The 17,630-nt window shown below is 44.5% G+C and overlaps 1 protein-coding gene and 1 pseudogene across 1 annotated transcript; one reads left to right on the forward strand and one right to left on the reverse strand.

The window, feature by feature from the left end:
* The first annotated feature begins 336 nt into the window (after positions 1-336).
* Positions 337-2,780, forward strand: LOC130697029 (zinc finger protein 26-like; annotated as a pseudogene).
* A 9,333-nt stretch (positions 2,781-12,113) lies between these two features.
* LOC130697028 (uncharacterized) lies at positions 12,114-12,839 on the reverse strand. Its single transcript, XM_057520149.1, has one exon. The coding sequence runs from the start codon at positions 12,837-12,839 to the stop codon at positions 12,114-12,116; it is 726 nt and encodes a 241-aa protein (XP_057376132.1).
* Positions 12,840-17,630: the final 4,791 nt, after the last annotated feature.

A 17,630-nucleotide genomic window follows, 5' to 3' on the forward strand; every position in this document is an offset into this window, starting at 1 on the left:
GAATTCGATGTAGCGATAAAAGAACGCACGTAGGATAGCGAGAAAAAAATGGCCCATTAAACTTAAAGAAAAAAAAACGGAATGATACGAATATGGCGACGAGACAGGTGAACGGCCAAGAAGTCCACACGCAACACTGGTGAACGGCGTGCTAAACGGCTGAACCCGTTCTGCCAGAAGCGGGGTCATTATCGGCTGGAACGAACGAGCTCGCTCTCGGGAACAATAATGGAAGGCCGTGATTTCCGATTTTGTTGCTTTACGCCCGCTTAACACCCAATAACAGGCACGAACCTTGGTCAGCCTCCGGTCAGTTAGCCCTTGAGCAACGGAAAAATGCGCCCAGCGTATCAACAGCTTGGTAAGCGAATGCTTGGGATCGAGAACGGCGGGATGACGAGCTTTGGTGTTCAGGTGAAGTCATTCACCCTACGGGGAAAATGATTTACAACAGAAACGACAAGAAGATTCACGCGTGAACATATTCTGTTATTGTGTGGTAAATGCTTTTGTATTGTACTAATAAAAGTTAGATTTCAATCGATCTGATCACACAGGAATCCTTTAAGCCCTTGTTACTTCCCGTAAGCATAGGAAAAATGATGTTGTGCGAACTGCAAAAAAAGTTCTTCTTTTCCTCGTATAAGCCGAGTTTGAATCAATAAAAACCAGTCATGAAAAGTATGGTTGGAATTTGAGCCTTTTTCGAAGTGTTGCCCGATTCGCCTTATTTCGCATGTATCGGCAGTCGGCATAGCCTCTATTGGCCATAACATGTCCACCAGGAGGAGGTTTATATAATTGCTATCCAGCGTGTGCTGGATGGACGCCACGAATTCCACCTATTAAGAAAACAAGCTGTGGCCTACTCGAAGGTCCACTTTGCCAGCAGTCCTTCACGGTTGAATTCTTGCTGGGACGGACCAAGAATCTAACTCATCAAGGCCATAGATTACCTTTATTCTAAGTACCATTGACGGCTGTGACTGGAGAGAATTCAATTCTGACTAAAGTGGGAAAGACGGACAAATCGAAAAATAACTCCACAACGCCCACAGTGCTGAACTTGAGTCTCAATTGCGCTTATTGCAGCGAAACGCGGAAATCGAGATCGGAGCTGGAGGCTCACATGAAGAATGCCCATCATCCGCAAGTAGCACTGGTCCGTCTAGCTCTAATTTACTGCCATCACTGGCTGCAAGTGGCTGAATGAAAGGCAACATTTGCGATGAAATTTTTCCAACAGCTTCGGCCTTGGCCGAACACAAATTGTCTAATTGCAAAGTCTCCGGCGCGGCCTTTTTGCGCCCAGCTCCGCGTCCCTCTACCAACAGAAAAAGCTTATTATGCCCATCTGCAAGCCCCGCCTCATGGCCCTAGCGCTGCGCCTCCTCTGGCCTGTTTAGCTTAAACGGGCAGCAAACTTACATTTGTAAGAACTACCTTCAAGCTCACAATCAGATGATGGTCCATCAACAGACGGCGCTCTCTCCACTGCCTAAACCGCTGCAGAGGAGCTATCGGTGTATGAAGTGCAAGAGATCTTCGCCACTAAAGCAGCAATTCAGCCTTACGTAGCTGGTCATTTAATGTCGGACGGATGTCTGTATCCGTGTCGCCTCTGTGCGTGCCAGTTCGACACACCTTTTAAACTGCAGGCTCATTTGATTGAACACCCTTTTGCTGGATTCCCAGCCTACGTGCGCTACCTGTGTGAATGTCTGTTCACAGCCACCTCCAATTTGCAACACCACATGGTTGACCAGCATTGTGGCGTTGTTGGATTGAAACCTTACGATTGCGCCCGTTGTCATCTAAAGACCTTCTTCCGGGCCGAACTGGAGATCATTTGCTCAGTCACAATGAACCACTACCTTCCAGTGGATCGGTACAACATCTGTCGGCAATGGAACATGATAAACCGACGGATGTGCAAGGCCGATTCGAGGAGTTTCAACGATGAAGGAAAGGAAGAATTGAATCACAAGGATGATAACGTCTTTGTGGGACAATAGTGGCACGCTCCGAGATCGTACTGTCGGATGCTCAAAAGGCGGCCAATGGCATACCAGTAGAGATTTCGGAACAACGGAATGGCAAAGGTTCTAAGATGTCCAAAAGCTCAGATTCCTGTTCTTTCTTTTGTTCAGCTTGTTTCAGTTCATCCTCATCCTGGGATCGCGGAAACAGCAACTGGAATCTTCAGCGACGAATCTATTCCAGTGCGACCAATCGTTTCCGTGCCTCAGCAACTCACAGGGCAACGTTCGCATTCACACGTAAAGCCGTCGATTCCCTTGTCCAGAGGCCAGTTGCAGCAAAGAGTTTGCACTACGCCGGAATCTTCACATTCATATGCGATCATACACTGGTGACCGTCGGTACTCCTGTCCTATATGCCCCAAGCGATTTGCCTTGAAGGAGAATCGCAAAGCTCATCTAAAGTTGCACGCTTGGAGTGAAACCTTTCAGCTGTTCCATTTGTTCCAAGATCTTCGCCCGCAAAAGCCATTTGAGTGAACACGCCCGGACCCATTCCTCTGCAGCCGGTCATTCAACGTCAGTTAATTGTAGTACCAAGGTGCCTGCTACGGTCGCAGAATCGAATGGCACGGCCACGGAAACTCTGTTGATATCAACTAGCATAGCCAACATATGTTTGCTTACATATATTCATGTGATGGTTCGTTTTTTGATTATTCTAATAATCTTGAGTAAATTTCTGTTTAAGTAATAATAGTTTCTTTAATATTGCTTAGTGTGTGGTGGTTCACGTTTGAGCAGAATCGTCTTTCTATTAATCCCACTTTCTTCTTACTAGTTGTTGATTTGTTGGTGAGTTAGCTCGCCAAAACGGTCTCCTTTAAATCCGGTCAGGCAAGGCCGCACTAGGAGTAGGGGAATTGGGAACGAAAGGTGGAGCTTCAAGGACTCGACCTTACTATCATTCTCGACCTCGCTGGCAAGCACACTACACCTCGGTCCAGATTCGTCACGTTTTTCCTCCTGTTATCGAATTTCGCACAAGTTCATCGTGGTTCAGCAAGAACTTCGTGCTTGTGTCTTCTCAGAGTTTTGTCTTGTTTCCCGAATGTTTCCAGTGCTGGGTTTGTGACGTCGACGTCCCTTTTTAACCCCCCCCCCCTCGAGTTTGAGGACGAGACGCATGGTTTGACAGCCATTCCGTGTGGCTCTCGTGTAGACCTGCCCCTCGTGTGTGTTCCTATCCGTAGTGTCTGTTGACAGGCAACCAACGGTTTCGTATCTGATTACATCGGCTCACCTGAATTTAATTTCAACTTTGTCTTTTGGTTTTTATTGTCCTTTTTTTTAACCGCGTGGAGAGGCAACACTAGCGCAGAGGGAGACGGATAACTCAATAATAATTGAGGACACGAAATGTCGTAAAAAAAAATTTATTGAATACCCTAATTGTGAATTTTGAGTATTGTTTAGTATAAAAGTAAAATTTTGTTGTAAAGATACATATAGTAGGAAAGGTATTTACAGTATGTACAAGACAAAATCAAACAAAAAACAATCGGTATCAAATACTCAAACTGTGAATTTTATGGATTAGAAGTCTAAAAGAACAATTTTGCGGAATCACACAAGTAAAAAAGGGTATTTACAACACGTAGGCTACAAGGAAAAATCAAACGAAGAAACATCAATGTATCGAATATTGAAAATGGGAATTTTAGTGGTTTGAGGGATCAAACAGAACAATTTGTGAAGAGACATCAGTACTGAGATATATACAGTACGTACAGTATCCTGCACAAAAAAAACACCGATTTAATTTTAAAAAGCCATCTATGGGCAAGATATGTGAACTATTCATCGTTTTTAAATTGGTTAAGGCTGAGTTTGCGTAAAAACACAATAAGTTCGGAATGGTAGTTTAAGTCCAGACACCTTTTGCTAATGCCCGAAGCGTTACGAAAACTGTCTGGAAAAAGTAGAGTCTAGTATTTTTGGGTTATACCCGCAATCTACCCCCAGGCTAAGACGAAAAATGTGTAATAAACCAATTGTCAACCTCCATCACTCGCTTTGTTCATCATTGACTCCATAACGCGTCTTTAAATATGATATTTAAAAAATCATAATCGTAGATTACCATTAATAATTATTCATAATAGCGGACAAATCGATTTTATTTCTAGAAAAAACATGGAAAAAATTTTCGACTTATATCAGGATGGACCCGTTGCAAACCGTATCTGCACCAGTAACTATACCGCTAAGCTACTACTTGAAGTAAGATTTTGCTACAGATATCCCGACAGACACTTAAACGTAATGAATTTCACAAGCCACATTTATTAGTATTGCACTGTTTCGATTAACAATATTTCGTTTCTAACCGCAAACCAAAATGCAACGTCAATATACAAAATTATTCAATATCGCTAACTAAACAAAATATAGCACAGAAAATAATTTTAAATATTTTATTCATATTTGGTCCAATAACCATTATTTACAATTACAAGTTGCAATCTTTTAGTCATGGAAAGCGCAAGTTTTTGCCAATAAGTAGACTTTCTTCGGTAGCTCTCTCAAATCCCGTTAGCCCTAGCATAAACTTCCTCCGCGGACCGAGGACGGGAAAATTCCTTTAGTCTTTTACCATGTCCCCCCAGACATTTTCGATGGGATTCATGTCTGCTCCTTTTGGTGGCCACGGAAGAATTTTAATTTCATTTTGATTGTCGTCATACCAGTCGTTTATCATCTTGGATTGATGGATTGGCGACCTATGTTGGATAAACTTGATGACCTTGCCAGGAAATTTTTCGTGAATGGAAGGAAGCAGAACGTCCCCCAAGAATATTCAGACACTTTTCGCTGTTCAGCTTCCCTTCAATCCCCGGCACCGCTTGAGGAAAACCCTGCCCAAGCGCGCACGATTTTTCTTCCGCTCCCATCTTTAATTTGGATGTGGTTTGCGTCGAAACGGGTGCCATTCGTTCTATACGCTAACTCCCGGCCACATTCGTCAGATCTTAAATCTAAGTAATTTAACCATTAAATTCTACGCGAAACAATAATATTTAAAAATGATAGCCAAAAAAGTTTCCGTCGGAAAAAATTACGTCTTCCCACCGTTGGCTTAATAACGTAGTTGACCGCAAAAATTAACCTCTGTTCAGCGTACGCTGACGAGAAGAAAAAATTTTGCGCAGCTCGACGTGGATGAATATTATTTGTTTTAATCACCCGAATTATAGTCGACGGGCTAACATCTATTAGCGTTATACGTAAATACAGAACACGGATATATTTAAGGAACGTTGAAGAGAAAGTTTGCATTTTTCGCTGCGATTTCTTGGATAGTTGTTATAGGTTTAGCTAACGCGGCCGAAAGTATAGCTCCTCATTAGCCTGAGTTAATTTTTTTTGTTTTTCCGGACGCCCCTTTTCTTGCTACATCACCTGTTTCGTCATAGCTTTTCTTCCAGCGAACAACGATGGAAACAGATACCCCTAAGTTTGCACTTATCCATTGAACGGATGTTCCTGCTTCCGCAAAGCAACTTCGGAAGCGCGTTCTTTGCAATTAAGCATTTTACCCACATGATCTACGCCAAACATGGTTTTTTTATCACAGATTTTTAACTGAGCCGAAAATAAGAGCTGCAAAGTTACACGTCGATTTTTGAGAAAAAAAGGTAGGGCGATGAAAAGGTAAGCATAAAAGATGTATATTAGGAAAGGTATTTACAGTATGTACAAGATGAAATCAAACAAGAAAAACAGTCCGCATCAAATACTCCAACTGTGAATTTTGTAGATTGAAAAATCTAAAAGAACAATTTTGTGGAAGTGACATAAGTAATTAAAGATATTTACAATTTATACAATGCAAAATCAAACAAAGAAACACCAATGTATCAAATATTAAAAATGGAAATTTTCGTGGTTTTAAGGGATCAAACAGAACAATTTTGTGAAGAGACATCATTACAGAAAGATATACAGTATGTACAAGAGGATTTTTTGAACTGTTGCTAAGAGAGATTGGGTCGCGAGAGCAAAATTTAGACTTTTTGAACAGACGCAGGCAATTGCCTAATTTTCCACGCAAAACGCATTTGCCATACGATCCATCTTCGACAATGTCCACAAAATACATTTGCCACAATTTCTTTTTTGTTGAGGAGTCAGTTACCGCACCGAGCCAATACCAATTTCGACCATGGCAGGTAAGCCGTGTGCAATTTGTTCAGCAACGTTGCGGCGCGCTTCTCAGTTTCCTTGCGTAATGAACACTCGAACTTTACCGGTAGGTTCCCTTGTTGGAGTAACTGCTACTCTTACATTGTGCACCTCCTGAAATGCTTTAACGTTCTTCCCATCTCTGCCGATGACCGATAGGACCGTAATGCTTATCTTCAATTTTCAGTAATTGGTAGCTATCAGGCAGCTCTTTTTCATCCACTGCGTAGATAACTGTGAAAGTGCAAGATCCTGCTTTAGGCAGTGGAGCCTTTTTTGTTGGAGCTTATGTCGTGGACTTAAATTCTGCAACAGGATCTTGCTTTGGGCTGCTGTTACCATAATTCCTCCGGAAGATTCCAGCGTGACATTATATCCTTGAATGTCCATGTTTCTGAAACGGATATCCATACAAGGAAACCGTGTTTCTTCGGGTTTTTTTAGCGAACTTCTCAGAGTGCGGAACTCCGTAAGCAGACAAGTCCTGCACGTCAGCTTTGAGCAATGGATGCGCAGATTCGTCGACAGATGGCACGGTCTTGTCGTCAATAATGCCCAGTTCTGAATCCGGCACCTAGGTTTTTCATTTTCCACCTGAGCAGCAACAGGTTTCTCCGAAATGAAGGGGCTGGAATTGGTGACCCACTCTTGAACGCTCCTTTCCAGTTCGGCAATTTGGTAGGTTTGGCAACCGTTTACTCGTACGAGTTCTGAAATCTTCGCCAAGCTACTGTCAAGACGAGCAGCAAGTTCCTGCAATTTTTTGCCGTGGGAATCAAGTGCAACTTGCAGGTTCTGTACATTGGACAGTGGTACTGCAATTTGCATTGATCATCACCAACTTCTTCAGCCAAAGTGCCATTCTTCACAACGATTTCGTCTCTTTCAACTGTTACTTTGATCAAATCAGTTGAAATCACATCAACTTGAATCTGGAGACGAGTATTGTCCAATTATACCACTAATTTTTGCTGGCTCAGGGAGGGGAGACAAGGGCTAATTGGGACGCGTTTCTTTTTCGTCGAATAACTCTTGACTAATGATAGATAAAAATAAATTTTCTTTTCCATTAAAACCGCGCTTCTTAATTTATACACTGAAGTTGTTTAAGGAAAATATTTTAAGTTTTAGTGGTTAAAAAAAAATAACAAAATTTACTTAAAATTATTTGACTCACTCGATCACCGGGGTAACTTGGGACGAACCTGGGGTAACTTAGGACAGAGCCAATATTGTGTTACTGGTTGGTCCTAAAATTTTTGAAAAAATATGTTCAATTACGTTGTCTTATTACAAACCAGCCAGTAGGGGAGGCCGGGGCTACGCCGGTCAGGGGTTATGCCGGTCAATCAACTTAAAAAATTCTAAATTTTATATAAGAATTCAAAAAAAAATCCCTATATTTATAATAATGTACTGCATCACTGTGGAAATAATTGAGATGATTTAATAAACAATTTAACAACATTGGCTGATATATAACTAATTATCGAAAACGCATTAATTTTAATTTTCGACCCGGGAAGTTTCGCTTCGCGTAGTGAGAATACATAACAAGATAGAAATTCTTTTTTTCAGTAGAAAAATAGCTTGTCATTTCTAGAAAATTCTCCCTGCTTTGGATTTTTGATTATGTTTTTTGATTGCGCATCTTCTTGAAGTTGCGCATAGGACCCCTATTGGGTTTAGACCGGTCGATTTGGTGGGGTTAAACCGGTCAATGTCTTCTATAGCTTTATCAGCTTGTTAAAAGCTTGTTAACCGGTGACCTTCGGATGACTCCGTTGCCTTTCAATGATGAATCATGACATGTTGAAACTTGATTCATGATACATAGGCAGTACTTCAGTTTTATATTTGACTTCGTTCAGAGAAGATGCGAAATTACTTGCGCAAAACCGACGCCGTTCGACCTGACGGGGAGTTACTCAAGCGGGTCGTATCTACCCTATTAAGTGGCCAAATGACACCGCGACAAGCAGCGGAGGCATTTAACGTGAAGCGCAGTACACTAAGTGATTATAAGAAAAAAGTGCAATATTTTCATGGCGGAACCTTGCCTCCAGTACTTAAGCGAACGGAACATAAGCGACAACTATTAAGCGTTTCAATGGAGGTTGAACTGGTGCAATATTTACTGCAATGTTCACGTTTAAATCACGGATTACCCCCGTGCAAGTCCGGAAACTTGCTTTTCAGTATGCCGAATCCAACGCCATTAAATTTCCAGAGGAATGGCGAATAAATGGAATGCCAGGTGAAGATTGGTTTTCCGGATTCCTGAAACGTCACGAAGAGCTTTCAATCCGAGCACCGGAACCCACCAGCCAAACGCGTGCTTCGGCCTTTAACAGGATTGTCGTTGAGCACTTCTTCACCCAACTGGTGCAACTCTACGAGGAACATGATTTCGCTCCATCACAAATTTGGAATACGGATGAAACAGACATCTCAACGGTAATGAAACCACCTCGCGCAGTCGCTCCAACTGGCCAAAAACAAGTTCAGCAAACGGTTTCTGGTGAATGCAGCGAAACAACAACGATGGTAGGGCTTATTAGTGCGTCCGGTTGCATCATGCCCCCAATTTTTCTCTATGCGCGCGTACGCTTTCAATCGCGCTGGATACGGGATGAACCGCCTGGCTGCAGTGGGATCGCAAATAGGACCGGATGGATGGACAGTGCCTCATTCTTATTGTGCCTTCAGCATTTTGTGAAACACAGTGGTAGTTCTATAACATCTAAGAATCTACTTCTGCTAGGCAATCATGTCAGCCATCTATATATCAAGTGTAACGAATCGTCTAGCAAAGCCCCTTCTTACTTCCTTTTTCAAATAGACTAGAATTTTATACCTGTAACCCTTTTACTTAAAGCCTTCATTTACTAACCTAGTTTTAAAACTCCTTTAAAAATATAATAAATAACGAAGACGTGTCCCGGCCCGTCGGCTAACAATAGATTTATTTCGGTTGGTCTGAGATTGCCTGAAATGGCCTAAAACCACCCAACCGATTTTTAACTATCGTCCAAATTCGTTCGATACCGCCGAAATTTGCCCGCCTATACCTCCCCATTGCGCCCAAAATCGCCTGATACCGCCCGATATTGCCGCCTATCCTTTAACACTGTGCCGTATGGCTCTCACAGTCGATGACTAACATATAAAAAGCCATCGGCAACTCGCAGTAGTTAGTCGTCCCTTGAGAGAGCTGTCTCATGTGTACCTCAGCATCCTTCCGAGCCGCTACCTCGTTCTCACAAGCTAAAGCGTAAGTCCCCTTCTTAGTAATATTCGCTACTTGTCTTAGTTGTCCCTTAATCGTGTATGCCCAAGTAATAGTTACGTAACTGTAGGCCTTTGCCTTTCGACCTGTTCATTCATTTGACTACTTGTGGTATTTTAATACACTATTATTCTAAAAACCCGTATTGTCTTGTGCTTGCCTATACGCGACATTGTGAGTAACAGCGCCGCGTTTAGTTCATTCTCCGTATTGGAGGCAACATGACAACGTCGTGTCCTCCTTTACACAAGTATATTGAATATGCGCGACAGACTGGTGTGGTGATGTTTACATTTCTGCCCCATTGCTAACATAAACTGCAACCGTTGGACATGTCCGTCTTTGGGTCGTTCAAACATGCATTGCGTCGAGAACAAGACGATTGGTAGGCCACACATCCCGGTGAAAGAGTGCGGATCGATGATATTGCGCTCATGACTCGGATTGCTTTTATCGAAAAGTTTAACCCGGCCAACATCATATCTGGATTCCGATCAACTGGAATTTGGCCCTTCAATCGGCACGTTTTCTCCGAAAATGACTTCCTGCCATCACATGTCACTGATAGGCAAATAGGTGACTAGAGTTTCTCCATAATTTAAATAATAATTATTTAAATTTTATTTGTGTAGTTCCGATTGCGGCTCCACCTCCAGCTACATCGTCAACATCGAATCCGACTGAACCTACGTCATAAACAGCATTATCCTCGGAAGCGCTTACCAGTAAATAAATTGTAATTCAAAAATATTTTTTTTTATTTTTTCCAAGCTTTGAAGACATACGACCGTTTCCCCGCGTGAAAGCCATAGAGGAGCCCTCCAAGAGAAAACGAACTGGTTCATCGCGCGTAATAACGTCGGCACCAGAAAAAAAACCATCGAGGAAGCAACAAATGGCAGGGCAAAAATAGCCAGAGGAAAAAAACCGCGCAAAGTCTCCTTATTTCAAGATAACGATGACGATACCCAAAAAGAAGCCATATTCATTGATCCGGTAAAAAAACCCCGTTCTGATTGAGCGGTATTGCAAGTTAAAAAGACCAATTTCTAATGGCTTATTGCTTGTTTAAGAGCTGACCGGCATAACCCCAGCAACGGGGTTAGTCCGGTCACTCTATGCCAAGTTTTGTATTAAAATTGTAATTCCGAATTAAACTTGAAAAATGTAAGAAAAAAACCCGTAAAAGCTAGATTATTTCTTCAAATTCTAAAACAAAAATTCGCAAAATATCACGAATAGTTAAAAAGTTATTGGAAAAAAAACAAAAACCGACCGGAATAACCCCGGCATCCCCTATATAGTTTGGCATGGTTTGCTAAACCGATGGGTGAGAATGTTTTTAAGTTGTTGTAGAATAAAAAATTACCAAGATGAAACGACAAAAAGTGAGGTCAGTGTTATAAAAACATTTTAATACCAAAATAGGAATGCAAAAAATTCATAATATAAGATCACGGAGTTGTAATATGTTTTATACAAAATTAACAGTAGCAATAATTAAATTTACATATCCGGCCGCGGATTAGCTTTAGCCCGGCGACCGGAACGTTTTGTTGTTGGCGCGGGGGCGATATAGACTGGGCGATATAGGGGATCAGAGTCAATGTTAAAATCCTCCCTTAAAATTCTCTTCTTTACGCGAGTTGTTTTCATCGTTAACTAGTGGCTGCCTAAGTTTTTCACGCAACTGACGAGCGGGAGGCTTGCGGGTTTTTCTGTTTGCAGCCTCTTCGATCGCATTTTTCTCCGGCGTGGCCGTAAGTATCCTCGTCCGGCTTTGTGGCCTCTTCCTGCCACGCACACTGGAGATTGGGCTAACCCTAGGAAACGGTTGCAAATTTACCGGGAGCACAATCGGACTAGAAACACTATGAGATCTGGCCCGAGCGGGCGTTGACAGAACTTGTAAGACGGTTCGATCGTTTGCTAGCGCTTCTTCTGGAGAATGCGAAACTGATAAATCGGTTTCAGGTGCCGCAGAAGCAGACAACGGATCAGACGGATTGGTCGACAGCGACTCTATAATTTAAAAAAAAATGTCATTTTCCAAATATATCAATCAAAATAACTTAAAATTTAATTTACCAATTGGACGATCAGTGGCAAATGACGGCATATAGAGCGAAGCAGGGAAAATGTTTCTATTGAAAGGAGAAATGCCGCTGTTTTAAAATCCTGATATGATGTTCTCTGGAGTGAATGACAATAAATAAGGATCCCCAGTCAACTCCGCAACTTCGTGAATGCTGATTCTCTTGCCGGGATTAAGATTCAGCCAATCTTAAACCTGTTTCTTAAAGCAGAGTTAAATGGCCCGAAAACGGCGATGTCCAATGGCTGCAGCCGATGAGAGCAGTGAGGCGGAAACGCCACCATATGAATTTCGCTTTCCTTTGCGAAAGATATAACTTTGCAGTCCATGTGGCTGCTGTGGTTGTCAAGTAAAAGAAGAATCAAATTGTCAATGGAACAGTAAAAAAACTTCTTGAAGTGCTGAAGTGCCATCAAAAAAGTGTCGGCGTTGATCCAAGCACTAGGATGGGCATTACCAAGACAACCAGATGGTCCATGGGAAGACATTGACGAAAGGACGTTTTTACGGAGAATATGTAGACGGGTGGACAATGAGTTCCAGCATCACAGATGAAGCCAACCATGGTAGTGGTAACTCCACGATTGGATCTTTCCCGTGGAAAGTCCTAAAACGAATTTTGCGAAGCCGGCCCGTTAGACCGAGCGCCTGAGCCGCGTCCTCACGCAACAAAGTAGCTTGGCCTTCGGAGTCCAGTAGGGCGAAGACGTCGAGTGTTCGATCACCAGCACGAAGACGAACTGGAACAACGGCCAAAAGCACATTTGATGCTGAACGGGGAGCAATAGCGAGAGTCTGGGGTCCTGGAACGTAGCTCGAATCTTCATTCGGAGGTGGAAAACGGCGGTGTCCACTCCACTCGGGGAAAACTCTTTCCGCACCATGCAGCAACGAATGATGGCGAGCACGGTATCCGGACGATTCACAGTCCGGCTTTGAACGACAGTCGGTACTTCGATGTTTCCCTCCAAGGCAATTGAAGCAGATACCTTTCTCTTTTACCACCAACGCTCGATGGTCCGGCGACTTCCGCCGAAATTCCGCACAGCTACTCAGTCGATGAGCCTCACCGCAGCTCGGACACTCGATGACAGCTTCTCTCGTGGCCTGGGTAGACAAAACGGTCGGAGGTGGACGGACGGGTGGTGGCTTCGGAACTGAAGGCTTGATCGAAGGGTATCTGACGAGGTTAGGATGGTCAAAAGTGACACGCTTTCCGCGAGACTCCATCTTGGGAGCTAGATCAAAAGACGAATTAGCAATTCAGGTAGGCAAGAACGGCAGAGTAACCCCGGGGCGCTTTCAGCAGCGGGGAGATGAGGCGCAGAACATTAGGGCCTACCCATTCGGTCAGAATGGCTAAGCGTTGTGCGTCGTTCGAGATGACGTCGTGGACGAGAGCCTGGAGGCGCGAGGGAAAGAGAAGCCAGTCCCGTGGATCCCCGTCGCCAATAGAGTTTCAGAGATCCTCGATTCAACTACCCCGCAGCAGTGGCGCCATGTTCCGGGCATCCTAAACCCGGCGGATGAATGCAGCCGTGGCTCTTGTCCGTCCGAGCTTGACCCGAATCATCGTTGGTACCGCGGACCGGAGTTTCTCACTCTACCACCCGAACATTGGCTAGCCCAGATGCCGGATAGTGAGCTATGCGACACCGAAGATGACTATCGCCTGCCTAGCTATCGTCGTTTCTAGCGGACCCATAGACCATTTTGCCGCCCGTATCGACAATGTGCATCGTCTCGTACGCATTGTCGCCTGGATTGGGAGATTTACCACCAACACGCGTATCCTCGTAGATCGAAGACGGACCGAGCGAGAGATAAATCCAGACGGCAGCCGTGTAGATCCGCCATCTGAACCGATCAGAAGCTGAAAACGGGCCGGCAGCAAAGTGCGGACTAATTGAAGTCCGTCCGTCTCTTGTTAATCCGTATCTCGCAACGCGTTTCCTTTCCTGACGACTTACATCGGCTGCAGAAAGGGAAAACGATCCGTCCTGAATCCCGGCTACTGAAGCTTTTCGTCTACCTCGACAGTGCCGGAATTATTCGTGTCGGTGGCCGCCTCGAAAATGCCCCGATCAGCACCGAAGCTCGACATTCTGCGGTTCTCGACCCGAAACATACTGTAACCAAGTTATTCATTAGATGGGCGCATTTTTCAGTTGCCCATGGGCGAGTTGACCGGACACTGGCCGAAGTGCGTGCTCGGTATTGGGTGCTGCGAGGACGTGAAGCAGTGAAGTCCGTGATAACTTTCTGCCCCTACTGTTCTCGGATGAGAGCTCGGCCGTTCTAGCCAATGATGGCCCCGCTTCCGGCAGAACGGGTTCAGCCGTTTAACCCGCCATTTACCAGTGTCAGTGTGGACTATCTTAGCCCGTTCCCTATTTCGATCGGCCGTCGTACGGAAAACCGTTGGATAGCCCTGTTTACCTGCCTCTCCACCCGCGCGATCCATCTGAAGATAGCCCCGTCTCTGGATGTCGACTCTTCCTGATGGTATTTACCCGCATCGTCAGCCGACGAGGTGCCCCTGCTGACGTCTTGAGCGATAACGGCCCAAACCTAACGGCTGGAGAACGTGAGCTGCGTGAAGCAGTAACCCGCCTAAACGACGCCAAAATCGTCGATCAGCTCGCGCGAAAGGAGATCCGCTGGCATTTCCCCCCGCCTTCTGCTCCGCATTTTGGAGGTGTATGGGAGCGGCTTGTGCGCTCTTGCAAAGACGCCCTCCGCGCAATCCTCGGCCAGCAAACGGTAAAGGAGACCTTCGCTACCGTTGTCATCGAAGTTGAGGCGCTGCTGAATAACCACCCGTTAACCTACTTGGGAGCAGATCCCCAGGAGTTCGAGCCCTTAACCCCGAACCATTTTTTGTAGGGGCGACCCAATCCCCATTTACCCGCTGAAGTCATCAATCCGGAGATTATGTGTTTTCGTCGCCGGTGGTTTCATGCGCAACAGCTTGTAGACCAGGTGTGGAGTCGCTGGTTGCGTGAATGTCTCCCAACTCTTACGACCCGCAACAAATGGACGGAGACGGAAAAGAACTTAGAAGCCAAGGATATGGTGCTTATGGTCGATCCGAAGTCCCCGCGCGGCCATTGGCAAATCGGTCGCGTCGAAAAGGTGTTGCCTGGACCCGATGGTGTAGTACGCGCAGCTGAAGTCATTACAAAGTCCGGCAAAACCTACACCCGCCCGGTTACGATGCTGTGTCGCGTCAAAGCCTTTAATGCTGCTTGAAATTTGCCGCAGCAGGGCCGGCTGTGTTACCGAGTTGCCATGGCAACTCATATCGGGCTTCGCGCGCCAAACATTTACCCTACCTTTTTTTTTATTTAGCGGCCTATTGTATCGCAAATCTTAAGTCATTGGTTTTTTTAATAGACGCTATGATTAAAGACGTGTAAGGGCGTCAGACGTTTTTCGACCGTGCTACCCGTCAGGTCGCTCGCGTTTTCCCGTTTGTCTTAAGTTTAAATATAGTATTTTTTCACAAGTTCGACGTTCGTTTTCGTTTTTCCGCAATACGCTGCAGATTTGTTTAGTTTGCAAAAGGCACCTACAGTGGTCGTTTTGATGGGATGAAACTGTGAAGGAAAGACGGGCAAAAGCAATGAAAGGTCGATGGGCCACTACAGCAGACGTTTTGGCTGGCAGAAAGTGGGAAGGCGGGCAGAGCGTGGTTGGACGGGCAGAAACAGTGAGTGGGTCGGCGGACAACGAAAGGCAACTCTTGATTTGTAAAAAAAAATTAAGAGTAGACGGGCGAAAAATAGTGATGGGTCGATTTTCTGCAATATAGCGTTAACATTCGCTAGCGCCACCTATCCCCCGGCCTTGGACGGGCCCATAGATACTAGTCTGTACTATATAAAAAAAATGTCGTGAGCCATACAACATGCGTTTTGGTGGACCGACGGGCAGAGTGTGGACCGACGGGCAGAGAGTGGGCCGACGGGCAACAACGGCGGGTTTCTTGGGGAGCAAAGTGGTTGGCGGGCAGAACCAAAAAGTGGGTGGACGGGTAACTATAGCTGGCGTTTTGACGGGCGGAGACTGTGATAAAGGGACGAGCAAATGACAAAAAAGGTGGATGTGCCCCAACAGCACGCGGGCAGAGAATGGTTTGACAGGCAGAGAGAGGGTCGACGGGCAATAACAGCGGACTTCTTAGCGAGCAGAAGCTAAAAGTGGGTGGACGGACAACTATAGCGGGCGAATAAAATAAACTGTTTTTGACGGGAAAAACTTGCACGCATGGAGTGTCCCAACCCGTGGCTTATCCCTAGGATATAGTGGTGGCAAAAAAAATTCACCTGAATTTTTTACCTTACTATTTCTCCCACCTTTGCCACCCCATATCCTAAAGCTAAGCCGCGGGTAGGGACACTCCATGCGTGCGATTTTAGATTTTACATTAAAAAATTGGAGATAAAGAGCATTCCTTTATCTTTCGAATGGAAAAAACCCGATAATTTTGCGTCCAATATTTCTATACGAAAAAAATTCGGGCGTGAGACACCGTAGGGCGTATCCTACGCGTGTTAAAACAGCAAAATTGGACGGGGGTGATCAAATTCTTCTGGTGGGTACTGTATTTTAATTAGATTTTTCACGGAAAGTGCGTCATTGCGCTTACCAACCGTGTTTTGGGATCCAATCACGTAGTAGCGACATTTACACTGAATGGTTAGACCCATCCCAGTAAAGGGCTTGCTAGACAAAAGTTATCATTCTACGTATAGTTGATGTGGCCCGTACAGGGAACGACCGATACCTGTATCATCCAACCAAGACTGGATAGAGAAATAAGAACTGTCCAGTTGTCATGCTAGACTTAGGGTATCCTAGGAAGAGCAGTGGTAGCTCGTTGGTAATATTCTACCTCCAACAATGTGGGGTAGATAGTATGAACCTCTTCGAAACTTGGGTACCGCTTATAGGTCTTGAGGATATATCATTTGAAAATATCACGAGGATACCATATCTTATTCTTTATCTTCTCTTTCCTTCGCGTGAGAGGAAGTCTGCTCTTTTTGGCTATTGGTCCAGGTACTTCCATTCTATTTGCATTCATAATATTTGTTAAAAATAACTTTCTCGTTAAAACATATTTGCAACGAGGAATGTTACGTGTCCCGTTCTCTTTTCTATGCTAGAACAACAATTTTAACTCTTAAAAAAACAAAAGAATAGCAGGAATGATTTACATACACCGAAGGCATAATGCTCGTTGGATTGACTATTTACACGCATCAATTAAGTGTTACATCACAGATTGTTACAAGTTTCATACCCCATAACAGTATCCTGTCATGTACCCCCATCTCGTGTCCTGATTCCATTTCCCCTCAATAGATGGCACACCGGAACGTAGGCGACGAGTCGTCTGCTCGCAGTTACGCATGGCAGTCTGTGATCTCGCCGTCTACTGTGTGGTTGAAAGAAGGAGCTTTGCGTTATCGCTGGCTTCCCTTCGCGAACTTGTGTGAAATTGTGTTAAGTGTTTCCCCTGACTAATACACTTCGTCTAGTGTGACTTTTGGAATTATTCATCCATATTTCCGTCTATTCGTGCTCGCTGTTACGATTCTGGGTACAACGCCGGCCACATCCGTAATACAGATACAGTTCTTCTCAGCCAGTCGTTGCAAAATGCTCCACTGGGTATTGAGAAGCAAACAAGTGCGCTTGATCTCCCTAAAAGCGTAAACTCCGAACCAGTAACGGAAAAACGCTAGCCTAACGTTTGCAAGTAAAAATAGCAAAGATAACACAAAGAGCAACGAAGCATTAGACGTTCAAGTAAACAGCAACAAAATAACGAACAACAGCTATATTATTCTAGATACACTGCGGATCTTGTCGGCAAAGATAGTAAATCAGGAACGAAGTTCAGCGGAATGTTTTCTCAGCCATTAGGAAAAGCAGAGAATCACTATGCCGTCATTATTATCCTCTGCTCTTGGACATAGGAATTCGACAAAACGTCGGGTTTAAAGGGTTTAT

The sequence above is a fragment of the Daphnia carinata genome, chromosome 5 (genome assembly GCF_022539665.2).
Source record: "Daphnia carinata strain CSIRO-1 chromosome 5, CSIRO_AGI_Dcar_HiC_V3, whole genome shotgun sequence".
Lineage (NCBI taxonomy): Eukaryota > Metazoa > Arthropoda > Branchiopoda > Diplostraca > Daphniidae > Daphnia > Daphnia carinata.

Excerpts from the sequence above, each read along its gene's own strand:
- LOC130697028 (XM_057520149.1), bottom strand. The coding sequence starts at position 12,839 with ATGGAGTCTCGCGGAAAGCGTGTCACTTTTGACCATCCTAACCTCGTC.